Source organism: Pocillopora verrucosa, chromosome 13 (genome assembly GCF_036669915.1).
Source record: "Pocillopora verrucosa isolate sample1 chromosome 13, ASM3666991v2, whole genome shotgun sequence".
NCBI lineage: Eukaryota > Metazoa > Cnidaria > Anthozoa > Scleractinia > Pocilloporidae > Pocillopora > Pocillopora verrucosa.
Window position 1 is genome coordinate 16,421,890 of NC_089324.1, and position 14,290 is coordinate 16,436,179.

General features: G+C 36.7%; 2 protein-coding genes across 2 annotated transcripts; both read right to left on the bottom strand.

Annotated features, from left to right (window-relative positions):
- Positions 1 to 1,969: 1,969 nt before the first annotated feature.
- On the bottom strand, positions 1,970 to 9,973 carry LOC131795031 (ESF1 homolog). The gene is made up of 17 exons (XM_059112606.2): positions 9,774 to 9,973; positions 9,458 to 9,539; positions 9,165 to 9,254; positions 8,387 to 8,462; positions 7,830 to 8,127; positions 7,622 to 7,742; positions 7,226 to 7,275; positions 7,016 to 7,132; positions 6,633 to 6,720; positions 5,987 to 6,146; positions 5,649 to 5,874; positions 4,892 to 5,112; positions 4,070 to 4,259; positions 3,433 to 3,656; positions 3,176 to 3,267; positions 2,715 to 2,742; positions 1,970 to 2,394 (listed from the first exon to the last, which is right to left on the bottom strand). The coding sequence occupies exons 1-17, from the start codon at positions 9,822 to 9,824 to the stop codon at positions 2,310 to 2,312; spliced, it is 2,199 nt and encodes a 732-aa protein (XP_058968589.2). The 5' UTR covers positions 9,825 to 9,973; the 3' UTR covers positions 1,970 to 2,309.
- Positions 9,974 to 10,575: 602 nt separating this feature from the next.
- On the bottom strand, positions 10,576 to 13,995 carry LOC131795230 (mitotic spindle assembly checkpoint protein MAD2A). The gene is made up of 6 exons (XM_059112797.2): positions 13,917 to 13,995; positions 13,820 to 13,835; positions 13,177 to 13,307; positions 12,582 to 12,717; positions 11,931 to 12,037; positions 10,576 to 11,812 (listed from the first exon to the last, which is right to left on the bottom strand). The coding sequence occupies exons 1-6, from the start codon at positions 13,990 to 13,992 to the stop codon at positions 11,646 to 11,648; spliced, it is 633 nt and encodes a 210-aa protein (XP_058968780.2). The 5' UTR covers positions 13,993 to 13,995; the 3' UTR covers positions 10,576 to 11,645.
- Between the last annotated feature and the right edge of the window lie 295 nt (positions 13,996 to 14,290).

The following is a 14,290-nucleotide window of genomic DNA, read 5'->3' on the forward strand; positions in this document are numbered from 1 at the left end:
AATAAATATTTCGCGGACAGCTATCAACGGAATTTAGTTAAAAAGGAAAAGTGTGGAGTGAGGGTTAATGTTAGGCAATGGTCCCTAAAAGCTCATTACCAAATTTCTATTCTTTCATTATTCATGCGCTTGTAACTCTGGGCAAAGAAAGAATTCTGGAACAAGTTATATCACGTTAGAAAGAACGCGATTTCTTGTGTATTGTGCGCAAGTGTCAAAGGTACAGTTCTCTTGTGGGCTGAAAAAATCCCCTCTGAATATTTAAACAAAAGAGTTTTGTTAATGAGTTTAAAAACTCAGTTTACTTATGGTTCTTCCAGGTTCCAAAAAGCTCATTAACAAATTTTTATTGATTTAATATTCATGGTTTATATCTCCGAGAAGTGGAGTAATTCTGGGACAAGTTATATCACGTTAGAAAGAGCGTGATCAGCTGTGTATTGTGTGCAAGTGTCAAAGTTACAGCTCTTTTGTAGGCCGAGAAAATCCCCTCTGAATATTGAAACAATAGAATTTTGTTAATGAGCTTGAAAACTTAGTTTAGCTCGTGTATCTTCCAAGTTTCCAGAAGCTCATTAACCAATTCCTATTGTTTCAATATTCACGGGCTTTTTCCTCCGAGAAAAGAGGGAATTCTGGGACAAGTTATACCACGTTAGAACGAGCATGATCAGCTGTGTATTGTGTGCAAGTGTTAAAGTTACAGCTCTTTTGTGGGCCGAGAAAATGTCCTCTGAATATTGAAACAATAGAATTTTGTTAATTAGTATGAAAACTCAGTTTGGCTTATGATTCTTCCAAGTTGCTAGAAGCTCGTTAACCATTTTCTATTGTTTCAATATTCATGCGCTTATATCTCCGAGAACAGGGGCAATTCTGGGACAAGTTATATCGCGTTAGAAAGACCATGATTAGCTGTGTATTGTGTACAAGTGTCAAAGTTACAGTTCTCTTGTGGGCCGAGAAAATCCCCTCTGAATATTGAAACAATAGAATTTTGTTAATGAGTTTGCAAACTCAGATTAGCTCGTGGATCTTCCAAGTTGCCAGAAGCTCATTAACCATTTTCTATTGTTTCAATATTCATTCGCTTATATCTCCGAGAAAAGGGGCAATTCTGGGACAAGTTATAGTGCGTTAGAACGAGCGTAATTAGCTGAGTATTGTGTGCAAGTGTCAAAGTTACAGTTCTCTTGTGGGCCGAGAAAATCCCCTCTGAATATTGAAACAATAGAATTTTGTTAATGAGTTTGAAAACTCAGTTTAGCTCGTGGATCTTCCAAGTTTCCAGAAGCTCATTAACCATTTTCTATTGTTTCAATATTCATGCGCTTATATCTCCGAGAACAGGGGGAATTCCTAGACGAATATAGTGCGATAGAAAAAGCATGATTAGTTGTGTATTTTTTGCAAGTGTCGAAGTTACAGCTCTTTTGTGGGCCGAGAAAATCTCCTTTGAATATTGAGACAAAAGAATTTTGTTAATTAGTGAGAAATCTCGGGTTCAGCCCCTGGTCCCTCAAAAGCTTATTAGCTCATATTTATGGGTTTACATCTTGGTGAAAAGGAGGAATTCCGGGAGAATTGATAGTGGGTGAGAAAGAATGTGATAAGCTTTTTGTCGTGTGCAAATATCAGAGGCCTTTATCTTGTGTGGGCAAAGAAAATTACTTTGCCGGGAATATATGGCAAACCTAACCAGTTTTAGAACGGACTGCAAGGCTCAAGAACGAAATTCTACTGTTTTAATATTCACGGGTTTATTTCTCTTCTACATTTCAGAATCACAACTCCCCTGATAACTGAAACATGTGGGGAAGTAATTAGTTCTCTTTAAAAAGTTACAGGCCTGTTGAAAATCTGTTTATTCTAAGAGTCCAGATTTAATTCGCAAAGTAGTAGAGTCTCTGCGACTTTTAATTCCCGTGCGTTTTAAAGCGTCTAAGCTCTAAATATTATTAAAAACAAAGTAGAAGACAAATTAAATGTTTCATGATTTTTATTGATGTTTATGTCATTCCAGTCGAGTGTCCGTGGTCCTTAGTTAAAATTTTTTTTTGCATGTCGTAAATTGTTCCCACAATCCTTGTTTAAACAACGGTGTGCAACTCACTAATCCTCGTTGAGGTCCCGAAGTATTTCCGATGAGTATTCGTGTGCGTCGTCGACCGGGGGTAACCCGAAGATTTACACGGGATGGCCATGTGATTCAAACGTGTTCTAGGTCATTTTGTTTGCAATATTCCCTTCAGTTATTTGAGGAAGAAGAAGCTGGGAGAAAGTTGGAGCATCGATCTGAGTGATGCTCGCTACTTATGTTTTAATTTCTTTTTCCTCTTCTGCTCGTAGAATTGTCCTGTTTTCGACTTCACAGATTTAACCAGCAATGATAAGCTAAGGAAAGGAAAGCACAATCATTTTATGTGATTAAATAATTCCGGAGATTGGAAAGAGAGGCGGAACGCTTACAGACTACAAATAGTCCCTCCTTTACGGCAAAAAAAATTATAACGAACCACGCGGAACTCTGAGTGTGCGCCTCACTCTCAGAGTTCCGTGAGGTGCGCTAACACCAATTTTCTCTGACTCTTTACTCGCGCGAAGGACTTTGCCAAAAGGAGGGACTGTTTGTAGTCTAGAAAGCTTCCTCAAAAAGCAGATGCAATTGCAAAAATGTAGCGGGTTAGGATGTTTGTGTAAAATCGCAAACTTACCTCGGATCTTTTCTGAGCTTTTGATCTCCTACAATATCGGATAAAATAAAAATATTTAAGAATAAAAAGTGTAAAAGAAACTTACTGCAATAGAGCCACCTCTATAATAAGACAGACACTTATCTATAAAGCCTCTCTATATAAGCTGACTCGTTCCCAGTCCTTTCAAAAGTGTGCGCAGCGATAAAGTGAGGAAGAAGGGGTTGATGGGAAAGAGGACTTATTTCCTCGCTTTCTTCCAACCCATCATACTTCGCGCTTAACTGTCCAAGTCAGTTTCCAGTGCTTTGGAGACAACTGGGTACGAGTCTGCTGTATACAGCAATGCCCTCCTTAAAAAGAGTTGATTTTTCTTCCTTAATTAAATTGTTCTTCCTCGTGTCTTGGAAACCTTGAACTCATTCCCGATACAGGGTTAGAAAAAAATCCTCGTCTGCAAATCACGATTCAAATGTACCCACCTTTTTCCTGCCTCGGATGAGCATTTTCAACCTCTGAATTTTCTCTTCTTTTCTGTCGTTCCACTAAAATTGTTTCCATGGCTTTAGTTTTCCTGTTGAAACAGAATCACAATATTAACACAGTAACCCTGGCAATATTTACGTTTCTGAAAAACTAACCAATCTACACAGGAATTTACAATCATCCAGCTGACAGATCTTAAACATCCCTTACTAACGATACGATGAAGTAGGGACAACTCCTATGTTCATCATACCTGTATTGCGGGTCTGAAGGATCCACAGCAAAGTGATGTGAAGTAAACAGCGCATCAAACCGAGAATCTTTCAGATCCACGTTAAAATTATCCTCCACAATTTCCTCGTCTTTCGCTTTCCTTTTCCTCTTCTTTTTGCTTTTCTTTTCTTTTTCCATAATTCCTTTCAGGCTAAAATGTTGTCGGTCGTCTTTCTCGTCCATTAAAAGCAATTCAAGCTCCGCCTTGATTCAAAATAATTAACAGAAAAAAATGTAATGTTTCATTTAGAAATATAATGAAAACATTTCGATGTTTAAGATAAATAATTTTAAAATGTTACTTTCATTGCATGATTTTAATGCTGATATCCGCTAGCTTGCCTTATTGTGTCGACACGATAGAGCGCTTTTCGATTGAGTGTCTGAAGAGCCTATACAAATTCAGAGTAAAAAGTCTAAAGTGCGGGAAAACGCGGGTGACCAAGTCGTGATTGGTTGTAGTTTTGTATCTGATTGGTTAAAAGAATGGCGCGAGTTTTCTGGCCAATCACAGAGCGAAGTAAAGCAAAAACCAAAACAATCTCGGATCACTTTCGACACTCAATTCAAAATTTCTCTTTTTTCTATTTACCTTTAAATCCGTTCTTTTTACTCACCTTTGCCTTCTTTTCCTCTTCAGTTTCCTCGGCTTTCCGCTTCCTTTTTTTCTTCCCTTTCTCATTAGACATTTTGTCAGGTGTCTTTTTACTTTTTATATCAGTGCCAAGTTCTTGGCTGAAGAAAGGATCTGATAGATCAACATCTGAAGGAATGTCGTCACTTTCGTCGGAATCTCTGACTGTTGAACTAAAGTGCAAAAAGATTCTTTGATGCAGCCTTCATACCTCATAGCACCCACCAACCCAGTAAAAATCCACAAAAAAGAGCACAACTAAAAGTTCCTTTTCCGATTCAATTTTCTTCTAAAGAGGGAACGCCTGATTTCATGTTACAAAACCTGTGGGTCGTGGCTCATGAATACTCGACTTTCATGCAAAATTTGCCTTAAAAAAAATGGGACCTCCCCAGATGCAATTTTCTCCAACCATGCAAGTACTTCCCGGGAGCAAGTGGGAACGGGTCTAGACTACTAGCCTGTGATCAGCTTATTTTTTGCATTGACCAAGACAGAATTTCTTCTGACAATATCAATACAATATCAAGCAGACAGGTGATGAGAATAAAAAAAATATAGCAATTATGGGATTACTATTTGATCTAACACCAAATACTCTAAAGTAACATTACAAGAATTGTATGTCAGGCAATAAGGAGAATTAATAATGAGATCATAAGGATGAAAGGGATTAAGAAAAAAATTCTCCCACTTGAATCTTATGCCTCAAAATTTAATGGGAATAAACCTAATTGCCAACTCATTAGAATATTGTCACCTGGCCTCTCAGTCAAACCTAAGTATGAATCAAATTCTCTCTCACTTGTTGTTGGCAGCTTCCTTTTCTTTTCGTTTCTCTTTCCTCTTTTCCTTCTTATTCTGTAGATATGTCTCCCATGGCGTCATCTGCCTTCTCTCTTTTTCTTTTAGCTTACTGGTCACCAGGTCTTCTGTAGTTTCTTGAAGGCCTGGTTCCCAAGTGATCTCTAACTCCTGATCTCTGTCTGACTTGTGCTCTCTGTCTTCAATCTCCTTTAAAAGTTCCTGTTATCACGGTGATAAAAAACACCATATTTTCCAATTTTTGGTAGGGTTTTAACAGCTTCTTCTGACATTAGGGACCAGTCATTTTTATTTCCTGGGAGGGTGGAGGATATTTTTTTTTTGGGGGGGGGGGGGTCACATTGTTTTCAGGGGGAATGAAGGGGAGATCTGTCAGAAAATTGACACCAATAAAAGGGGGGGTTCATAAGAATATTACAGAGCCTTATGGGGGGGGACCCAACCCCACCTCCCCACCCTTGCGATAAATAATGACTGGTCACTTAGTCAGTCTAATGGGAAAACAGGTGACTTAACTTAAAAGGGGGGGAGGACCCTGACTGAAGGCAATGTCACAAGGGGGCGGTGTGAGTAAGAGTGACATGACAAAGAGGGAATCACATGCACCATTAAATGTCCTTTAGTTCCACTACCCCCACCTCCTCACTCTATCCTGTTTAAACCAAGTATCTTAGAGTGCAAATGACAAAAAACCTTTGGAGAAGCCTTAAGCAAAAAGTTCAAAGTAATTCCTTCACCTTGTACTTTTCAATTTTCTTGTCCTCATCATCTGACAAGTCATGGTTACCATTCTCATTTTTTTCTGGTTCATCTTCATCTGAGGAAGATGCCAGATAGGCATTAAAATCCATTTCAAGTATATCTTCTTTTGTGAATTTCCTCATGGTTGCTCTTTGTCGTCCAAGATCAGTTTCATCCCATGTTAATTTAACATTTGTTTGATGGAGAGCTGTTGTGCAAAACCTGAAAAAAAATAAATAAATAAAATATACATGCTAGGAAATAAATCTGTTAACCACAAATTTGAGCTGAAAGTTTTATGGAAAATGTACACAATTACAGAGTGTGTACTTACTCTGGTGCCGTATACATGCCCACAGGTGGTAGTTCTGTGGCTACAGAGTGGGGTTCCTGATCAAACTCCATATCATCAGGGATGTATCTCAGGTCAAGTAAATTTCCACTCAGTTCAAATTCTGTTCCATCGCATTCATTATACAGGACTTCTGCTGTCTCTGAATAAAAAATTATATCCTTATGGAAAATTGACATCAAATGTAAGTTTGAGCACCAACATTTGAATTACCTCTACAATGCAACAAGATAGAGTTTTTTTATTATATATTAGACTTACTATGAAAAATCTGATTGGTTAAGAGCATGCAGTAAATGCCATGTGAAGTTGACATGATAACCTGATGTCTGCTGCAGATATTGGGTTATCATGTCCAGTTCAAAGTCTGCCTAGTTTTCATCTATGCTGTGTTATCAAACTTGCAAACTTGGAGAGAAGTGTCATCCCTTGCAAAATGTTAAAAAAAATGTATAATAAAACAATGATTGAATATGGTTTTTGCATGATATCATGAATTATCAAACTTTGTGTCTGTTATTTACCTCAACCTTCGACTTTGGCAGACAACTTAGACCTCCACATTAATAATTCATGATGTCGTGTTCAACCTCATTCAATAATTCCTTATTATTACATGAAAATGTACCTTTTGAATTGCATTCCACAACTGCATAGAAATACCGAAGTCTGTTTAATTGGTATTGTCGCAGTTTCTCTGTTGAAAATGCAGACCCCTGAGAAAAAAACACAGACAATAGAGAACTTGGAACATTTTTTTATAGGTACAGCATGTTGTCCGATCAGTACTTTCATTATCCTTTAACTCCCAAGATCTGATTGTTAATTCCATCTTCTACAGAACTGCTTGCATATATGTTAACCAAAAAATACGAATAAAAGGTACCAAGGTATGAAATTCGTCTGCACAGTTAACATATACACAAGTGGTACTGTAGCTGCATACTTAGATCTTTAGCTGAATAGTCTTTCCCTTTGCTAGAGTTACATGTAACATCTTCAAAGTATTACCTCTCTGTTTTTACTGTCTTCTGCTTCCTCATTGTCACTGATATCATCTTTAAGCTCCACTGGCCCTTCGCATTCCTCTTTTGCCATTTGTTCAAGTCCATATTCTGAGGGATAAATCTACAAACAAACCAAATCATAAATAAATCAAAATTGTAAGCCAAGAAAAAAAAAACTAAGAAGGATTTCCATGGAATATTTCATTTTCATTACCTTGATAGACTGAATAATACCTTCTCTGGGTTTGAAGGAGTTAAACAGTACTGAAAGAAAAAAAGACAGAAGACAGAATTTAAGAGACAGGTTTTCTTTTCTTCTAATTGTGCTATGCATGATATACATAGTTTGCCAGGAAAAATTTAGACAAAAGTGATTGACAAAAATAATATAATAATAATATAACAAGGTCATTTGGTATTATCAACTGAGTTGATAATGTAAATTGGCCACTGTTAAGAGTTTGGAAGCTGACATTTTGAGCCTTAGCCCTTCATCAGAGCAAATATTTCAGTTGATAATTATACTAAATTACCCTGTTACACTCTCCCACCAATGCAGCACCACAGTTCCTTTAGAAACTATCCCCTTGATGACAAAAATATACTCTACCAAACAGGTCAGTTGCTGTCACTCTGTCCCAGTCAAGGTTGCACACTGCAAGGCGTCTTGTCGCATCTTCTGTAGTTTTGGTGGAAACACCCATTTCTCCCCAAGGATGCTCAACATCATCCTAAGATATGGATCAAGAATGGTTTTAAAAAAAGAACTTTGTCAAACAATTAATGTTTTTTGAAAAATGCATCGGCTAAGTCCAAACCTGTGTTGCTTCAATTTCAGGAATGTCTTCATCCTCTTCATCTGATGATGATTCTATGTCTCCTTCTCCCCTGCTAATGTCGATCTCTTCATTATTGGAGCTCACACCTTCATCATCATTATCATCATCATCATCATCATCATCATTCTCGTCATCTTTGCATTTCTCTTTGCTTTTAATTTTTTTTACATTTAATATGCTTTTTTCAGCACTTTCCTCATTACTACTGTGGAATTTCTGAAGCTTCTCTTTAATCTTTTTTCTCTTCTGTTTAGGTTTTAGTTCTTCCTTTTCTCTCCTAAATGAATAAACAAGCATGTAAACAAATCAGTCACTTGAAAGTTTCTTCACGAAGAGCTGAAAACTAGTGCTCAAACTAGACTGTAGTAAAGTCAGCCAGCATCTTAAAACAAGGTGATTTTACAATTTCATCTGCGAGAACTCTTGAGAATGTTGCATTTGAAATTTTGTACAGTTATGAATCAACAGGCAAATGGTGCCTCACACCTGGACAAGCTTTCCCGTGGGATAAAGAAAAAAAAATAACTTGATAGTACCTCTTCATTTTATTTTTATCCTTTGGCATCTTGACACCTTTCTTTTCAATTTCTTCGTCCAAGCCTTTTTCGTCTTCTGTAATGAAGAAAATGAAGTGGTGTGGTTAACTCCAAAAAAGGGTCACTCAAATAAACTCTTTACACCCTAACATCAATATGCACATTCTCCACACTGTTCTCTATACATTTCCTATAGTGCTGACAAGGAGAATTTGTTTAACAATCAAGAGCTTCTTTAGTCGGTGATCATTTCCTTTATTCTCATAACCATAATGTGTGATTCAGAGGTGATATTGTAAGGAGAAATTAATTGCTTGTCACTGTTTGGGGTCAAAGGGTTACGAGGTGGATATATTGCTAACCTCTTTTTTATTCCAAGGAGAGACCAAAAGGAAATTTCTCCTTACAATATTAAAACATTCTCAAGAGGAAAGGTCATGGTAAGAAGAAAAAATATCAACTTGGGGATATTGTTTCATCTGAACATTAGTATGCATATTCTCCATACTGTTTGCTCTTCGTTACCTTAGGTGCTAACAAGGAGAAATTGTCTGACAATCAGGGGCTTTTTTAGTTGGTGATCATTTCCTTTATTCTCATGACCATAATGTGGGATTCAGGGGTGATATTGTAAGGAGAAATTAGATGCTAGTCACTCTTGGGGGTCAAAGGGTTGAAGAGCTTAGAGCTTAGGTGGCAAACTGAAATTTATATTTAAGTTTTAAAAGAAACACAAGTTATGATATAATCAAAGTTTTGCTTGAATTGTTTGCTATACCTTTGTCTGATTCATCTGAGATTTCATAAAATTTGTGAAGATCTTCTTTTGATGTTTTCTTGACTTTTGAGCCACGTTTGTCAACAAAATCTACAGATAAAAATATAGACATACATGTAACTGTTTGAAAAAATTTTAAAAAAAATTACTTATCCCTTTACATACCAACATCAGTATCCATATTCTCCATTCTCTTCTCTACACATTTCCTTCGGTACTGACAAGGAGAATTTGTTTAACAATCAAGTAAATGACATCAAATTAGTGGAACTTTAATTAAACAGATTTCTTACATTTTGTTGTGAAGCTCGTATCCGTGAACATTCCTTGAAATCGCCCATCGATCTTAAGCTTCTTCTCCTTCCGTGATATTTTCTGAAAAGGATAACAAACGATCATACTGATGTGAGAGAAGCTTCGATCGGAGTCTATCTGTTATCAACTACAATGTTCTAAGGTTTGGCAATTTTGTGTTCCTTATGGGTAGATTTTTTCACAGAATCAACGACAATTCGAAAAGGAAAATGAAGATTTCATTAAGGATATGGGTAGCTAAGGAACTCAAATAAATTCAGGCCATCAAATAAAACAGCTGAATTCAAACCTTACTTTGAATCGCGGGTCTTGAGTCACACGTGCGAATCTTTGATCGGCTTCCATGTTCTAATTTCAGACAAATTCTTCACGCGATTAACAACTCATTGAGATAATCCACAACCTATATACCAAAATAACATGGGATATCTTTTACGGAAGAATTTGAGAATCTGTAAAGGCAGTTAAAGGCGATCTTGTTCGGATAACCAAAATAAACTGCGACGGAAAACGAAAACGTCCAGGCATCCATTTGCTGGGTAACCACTCATATTGTGCAAGGAACTACAGAAATTACCTTACCCCACCGGGTAAAGATTCTGGACTAAGGGCTACTATGTCTTTCTGGCATTTGGAGGACGAGGGTCGGGGGGAGGGGGGGCACAGGACAGGTCAGTTTGTTACCATTAGTCTTGACTTTTTCTTTATTTGCTTCTTTTTCAAACACAGTTCCACAAGGACCCCACTTTTCTAAACTGTTACAATAAGTAATTGGTAAGAATGGTGCCCAAAAAAGGAGCTGACATTGAGAAAACAGTAAAAGAGAAACAATGAAAAAGAAAAAAAAACAAAAACAGGGGGATGAAAATTTTTATATGATAAGCAGAAGACAGTAAAAACAGAGAGGTAATACTTTGAAGATGTTACATGTAACTCTAACAAAGGGAAAAACTATTCAGCTAAAGTTTTAATTACGCTGCTATAGTACCACTGGTGTATATGTTAACTGTGCAGACAAATTTCATGCCTTGGCACCTGAATCCTACACACATTTTAATGATCTGCCACAGGGCAGATGCATAGATGTCACCATTAACAACAACATCTTGCTTTTTTATTGTAAAAACAAATATATTCCACATTGCCACAGGTCTCTCCAGTAACAAATCATAGACGTCTAAATGTGGTAAGAACATAACTGACACATCCAGCTGCACTTCATGTGCCACTTTTAGCTCTCACCAAACTTAACCCTTTACATCCTAACATCATATCCTCCATTCTTTTCTCTACTCATTTTTAATTTGCTGACAAGGAAAACTTGTTTAACAATCAAGAGCCCCTTTAGTTGGTGATCATTTCCTTTATTCTCATGACCTTAATGTGTGACTCAGGGCTGATATTGTCGGGAGAAATTAGATGCTAGTCACTCTTTGGGGTGAAGAGTTAAATGTCATCTGTAATCCATGAGTAAACAGATGTACTGGAATATAATTTATCTTTTTAAAAGAGACAATGGACACTCTAGCCTCAATATACCCAACAAAACTCATTACAGGCCAAAAAAAAAATCAATATCAAAATATAAATGATGAAAAACTGAACCATAAGAACACATATGCAATTTATTCATTTTTCTTGAAGAAAGCACTACTGGCCACAAAAACAGAACTTTTGAACAATGACCTCTGACTTTCATTTGATATATTTATTTATGTCTACTAGTTTTGTTTGTGCTACTATCAAGGATGGAAAAGTCCATATCAGTTTCACTTTATAAAACATCTGTGGCCAGCTATCTAAATTCTTTCAGAATCACCCACAAGTGACAAACTGATATATATACCTTTACTGAAATCATAATGTCAATATTTATAGACCAAAACTACTTGATATGAATTTCATCATTGACATTAAGTCATTTTTCCTTGTGAGGAAGTAATCTTTGGAACTTGTAAGAGCAATTTCCCTGATATATTCTCTCTTGTTTGCCACTTTTCTTTTTTTTTACAAGGTTACACTGGTCATGCTGGGCCGAACCTCTTGAGGAACTTGTAGTTTGATAAAATAAAAAAGTATCCTTGTGGAATGAGTGTGGATTCCTTTTCACACATGTACTTTGGTACAGCTGTTGTGTGCTGGACAAGCAATGTCATCTTGTTTGCATCAATCCTCTCCTTTGTAAGACACCATTGTATCCACTTTATGTACAGATGTTGAGAAGGACCTTAATCGCACTTCCTGTGAATTTGCAATGATCCTCGCTTGCGACTCTTCCCATGTTTCAGGAATCTCTTGATCTCTGTTAGTGTAAGCCAGTAGGTCAAATGCACCTGAAAACAACAAAAAAAACAAGCACACAAACAATTGATTGCAGTTAAAAATTACCATAATTTTCACAAACAAAACAATGCACTGCCCTCAAACTAAAAAAAATTGAATAACACTTACATCGCTTCTCAAGAAAGGGAAGGAAGGTAACACTGGCTGTAATTTGTCTGATCACATCTCTCATTTCTCTTTGAATGTCTTTCTTGCTTTTTGATGTTGGAGGTTTACTGAAAAACATAAAATTAACATCAAAATACATAATTTTCACACAAATGTAATTGTCTCTGTCAACTTTCAGGTGAGCTCTTCTGTTTGTAATGGCGATGGAGAGACAATATTGTATCTTGATAAAAACTTGAGGGATGAAGAGGTTTAACCACCTAAAGAAGTAGCCCAAAAACAGACCAAAAGTTGTGAGACAGTACCGTGAAGCCTGAGCCCTACATGACAGCTGTGTAAATGAGGAAACACATCAGTTTGATGAAACATCCAAAACTTCCATACTGTGTTGACTGTATAGCCTGTCACCCACTTATGCTCAAACCTCACCCTTAACTATTACCAAGCTTCATATGCCTGCTATTTAGTTGTTTTTCCTAATCAAGAGTCTGGAATAAGTATATGAATCCTATCATCACAGAAATCATATGTATTTAATCTTTATGAATCTTTACGAAAGAGGTATGGTTTTTCAGTATGTATCAGTATAATTATGCAAGTGAGGTAGTTACAGAAAGAATTTTGAAACATTCCAGCATGGTAGTCACAAACCCTGCTCCTTTCTTGTTTTCTGTTTGCTCATTCTTTTCACACTGAATATCAAACTGCCATCTCTCTATGACTTCATCAGTGTCTATTTCACTTATCACCATGACAACCCGCTGGAGGCTATTGTCCTCAAGCCAGTCTGAAAGAAAGAAAAAACTCAGATTTTAAAGTAACCTACAATTAGCTGTTCTCCTTTCAGGGGGGAGAGCATGAAGTAATGTAGCCACAAGATCTGTGTGTATAAAAAATTACCAGGGCCCTTCATAGGAGTAGGGAGTGTAGTGAAGGCAAAGACGGTTTCACCTTATAAATTAGCTTTAAGATTGCTTGATTACTAACCCTAACCCTAAGCAACAAAATTTTTCTCAAAAAAGAGTTTACAACTGAGCCAAAGAAGCCTTCAATTTGAAAATTTTCCAAGACAGAGTGTCCCCCAACCCCACTCCTCTAAAAACACACTCACCCCTTGACAGTAATGAGCCTCTACCTATCGGTAATTATAAAATGTCACAATCAGTGCAGCCTTTAGCACCCTCTACACTACTTATTTCATTTCAACCAGTCTGATTACAAATATTGTTTTCAATTTCCTGCCTACCTTTGAGCTGTTGTAAAACCTTGGACAGGTAATCTTGAAGATCCTTGTCGTCACTGACGAATAAGGTCAAATCATAAAATTGCTCTCTCTTGAAAGAATCAGCTGGATAAATACCTCTTTGATACAAAATGCTAAAGCAGGACAAAAAGACCAGTAGCAAATTAAGAGCCTATGAAATAATACACAAGTACAATAATTGCAAGCTTATCCTAGCTAAGTAAGTCGATTCAAGGAGTTAGTAATCTCCGCTCTCTAACTTGTACACCTTTTTATCAGCAATCATCCTAATAAAAAGGCAATCAAAATAACTTATCCCACGCAGTCTCTGTGAGCATTCTTGATGTTTTAAGTAGATTAAAGAAGTTTTGTAGGATTCAAATAAACTACAATAAACTTACCGTATAAGCCAAGTAATAATCTAGCTTACTTAAGACAATCGACATCCTCTTTTTAAATCCTAACTTAGCTATATGCAAAATTTCCACAGTTTCACTGTTAAAAACTCTAAGGAAAGCAAAACGTGAACAATACACTTGTCATTCCGTCCTCTGTGATGTCCTCAAATCAACATTTTAAACATGTCAACTGGTAAACAACAATACTTCATAAGCTTATCGATAAGAAACACGCCATAGAAACTCACTTGTTTATCCCGTAACCTGTAAAGAAACGTAAAAAAAATATTTAAAGCTCCAAAAGGAGAGAATTTCTAAATCAAAACTTAACGGAAAGAAAATTACCAAAGAATTCTGTGACTAATTCAGCGCTTCCCTTCAAAGTAATCGCCTTGTTTTCTTGTCTAGTACATGCCGCCATTTTTCAAATCTAACGAGGCTTGCAAGGCAAGCTGGGAAGGACGAAGTCAGGGACTGAAACGGGAGGGAATCTGGAACTAGTTACCATCGCCATTATTACATCATTTTCTTTATTCTGCATTCTCCCTCCAAATAAGGACTGGACAGTTTTTCGGTCGTAAAAGAGAGAGATTTTATTTTACTCTTGGAAAGCGTGCTAGTGAAAGGTCATTTTTCCTGTGGATAGCCACAATTCTTCATTAATTGTAATAAAAAACTCCAGGGTAAAAGTTGTAAGAATTCTCATTTTTTCATTTGTG